This window comes from Orycteropus afer, unplaced genomic scaffold, assembly GCF_000298275.1.
Source record: "Orycteropus afer afer isolate SDZICR_OR568_19922 unplaced genomic scaffold, OryAfe1.0 scaffold00068, whole genome shotgun sequence".
Classification (NCBI taxonomy): Eukaryota; Metazoa; Chordata; class Mammalia; order Tubulidentata; family Orycteropodidae; genus Orycteropus; species Orycteropus afer.
Genome location: NW_006921655.1, coordinates 9,197,890 through 9,200,205, shown reverse-complemented (window position 1 = coordinate 9,200,205; position 2,316 = coordinate 9,197,890). Strand labels below are relative to the sequence as shown.

General features: G+C 38.1%; 1 protein-coding gene across 1 annotated transcript in view; it reads right to left on the bottom strand.

Moving 5' to 3' along the window:
* The window catches only part of ZNF770 (zinc finger protein 770), a 78,485-nt gene extending 76,623 nt beyond the window's left edge, over nucleotides 1-1,862 (bottom strand). Inside the window, exon 1 of the mRNA XM_007940475.2 lies at nucleotides 1,736-1,862. Coding sequence (XP_007938666.2) covers nucleotides 1,736-1,862 — 127 coding nt within the window. The remainder of the gene's footprint in view (nucleotides 1-1,735) is intronic.
* Nucleotides 1,863-2,316: the final 454 nt, after the last annotated feature.

Below are 2,316 nucleotides of genomic sequence, written 5' to 3'. Positions count from 1 at the left end.
GCCCAACCTTCCTTCCAAGGAGTGGCTGGTGGGTTTGAACTGCCAGCCTTCTGGTTAGCAGTCAAGTGCCTTAGACACTATGCTACCAGAGCTCCCTGTTGTATTATAGTTTTTTTAAAATTTTTTTATGATCTCTTTTTTTTTTTTTTTTTTTTGGCCAGGAGTCAATCTTAAGCTTCTCATTGGGTGAAATGTTTAAAATTACAGAAATAAAGTTTACTTCTTAGGAACTCACCCTTGACCTATTAGAGTCATTAAAGGCCACAGATTATCCATGATGCTAGCTTTACTTTGCATACAAATATTTAACAATTAAAACATAGTATTAAGTCAGCTTCCACTTCTCAAAGGATTCTGTCAAGGCACTCAAATCCTATGTCCAAGACACCAATTTGCTCATAGAAAGAATCTGAAGGAAGATCATTTATTCCATCATGGCAGCTTAGTGTGAATCACTTTATCCAAAGAAGCCATTTCTCTCCATTCGTCAAATCAAAGTGCTCAGAGCTTTCAAAGAAATCATGCTTCCATATATATAAGGATTTTTATGCACACATTTAAATTACTTTCAATGAAATTTCTTAGTTACTGAAGTTGTTGTTGTTATGTGCCGTTGAGTCGGACCCAACTCATAGCGACCCCTCCTTGGGTTTCCGAGGCAGTGTCACTACGGAAGTAGATTGCTCCACCTTCCTTCCAAGGAGTGGCTGGTGGGTTTGAACTGCCAGGCTTCTGGTTAGCAGTCAAGTGCCTTAGGCACTACGCTACCAGAGCTCCCCCAAAAAATACAGCATTTCTTTCTAAATGTTGTTAAATCAGCTTCTTAGACAAACAGATTATAAGCACAAGTCAAAGTTTTATTTCAAAGTAGCTACAAAGGATGAGGCCTTTAAGCATGCCGATTCAAGATTCCTTTTGGGAATTTTATAGGAAAAGTGAATGGCTAATCATTGTTAAACTAGTACAAGAAAAAATAATGTCTGGTTAAAGATTATTAGACTATCCAGTCAGCTGGGTGAGTAACCCTGGCTTCCCAGAAGTCCTTAATCTCATTTAAGTCTATCAGGAAATTGCTCAAGCATTTTAACAGCAATGACAATTACTTCCCAGAAGGAAGATGTGAATTATATCATGCAAAAAAGTTCTGCACCAGACCAGGTTTTAGACACTTTTTGTTTTCAATGTAAATATAACTTTTCTGCCTAAATATTATCATCATTTCTTTTTCTTTCTTTTTTTTTTCTTACATAACTGTTTTCTAATACTTGATTTAAGGTGGTCAGTCCTCTTGAAATAAAGCTATCAACTGTTTCTTACTTTCAAAGACTTTTGCAAGATGTGAGAAACCTGAAAGTTAAATGAATGCATCCCTTCTGAGAAATAGTATGATTATATAATAGAAGTGCTAAAACCAAACTCACTGCCTTTGAGTCAGTCCTGACTCATAGTGGACCCCACTGGGTTTCCAAGGCTGTAAATCTTTACAGAAGCAGACTGTCTCATCTTTCTTCTGTAGAACGGCTGGTGGGTTCTAACCACTGCCCTTTAGGTTAGCAGCCAAATGCCTTAACCATTAAGCCACTGGAACTCCTGATAATGGAAATACTTGGCCCCAAAGTAAGCTGTAAATATGATTTTAAAACAATGCCAGTAGCCACCAGATTTGTCTACTGATTTATTAGAAGCACATGGAAAACTTCCCAAGAAATAAATCTTCTTTTAGTGATGGTCTCACCTTTCACTATGGTCTCCTCCAGCTTCCTTGCCAACATCTCTTCATCTGCCTTGTCCACTCTCAGAGCCTTCCAAGAAGCGGCCAATGCAAAGACGTGGCCAATGCACAGCATATGCCTCTCCTCCATTCCTATCTCCTCTTCCCATAGTTTTAATGTTGGAGGTTGTATTTTGTGCCTGAGCACATGAAGTACTGGGTTGTCATTTACTGAGACGGGAAAGGAAATAAGTAATAACAACACAGATTAGGAAAGAATGTCAAGGTGAATGTCAGAAGCAGGAATTTCTCCTTGGCTGTGTCCTCCTCTGGCTTTGGCCCCTCTCTTCCCAGTTCCAACCCCCTACCTTTAACTGCTAGATTAGAAACTCCAAAATTTATGTTATTTATTATGTACCAATGAAGAATTTAGCTCTTCCCATGTGATAAAAAACCTGATGAAAGCAACTTCTCAGACAGATTGATTACAAGAAATGTCCATTTTATTTCAAACTTATTGTAAGGACAGGGTGTCTGAGCAAACTGAATAAAAAAATTCTGTCTTAGGAGAAAGATATAGAAAAAGTAGAAGATAATGCAAAGGT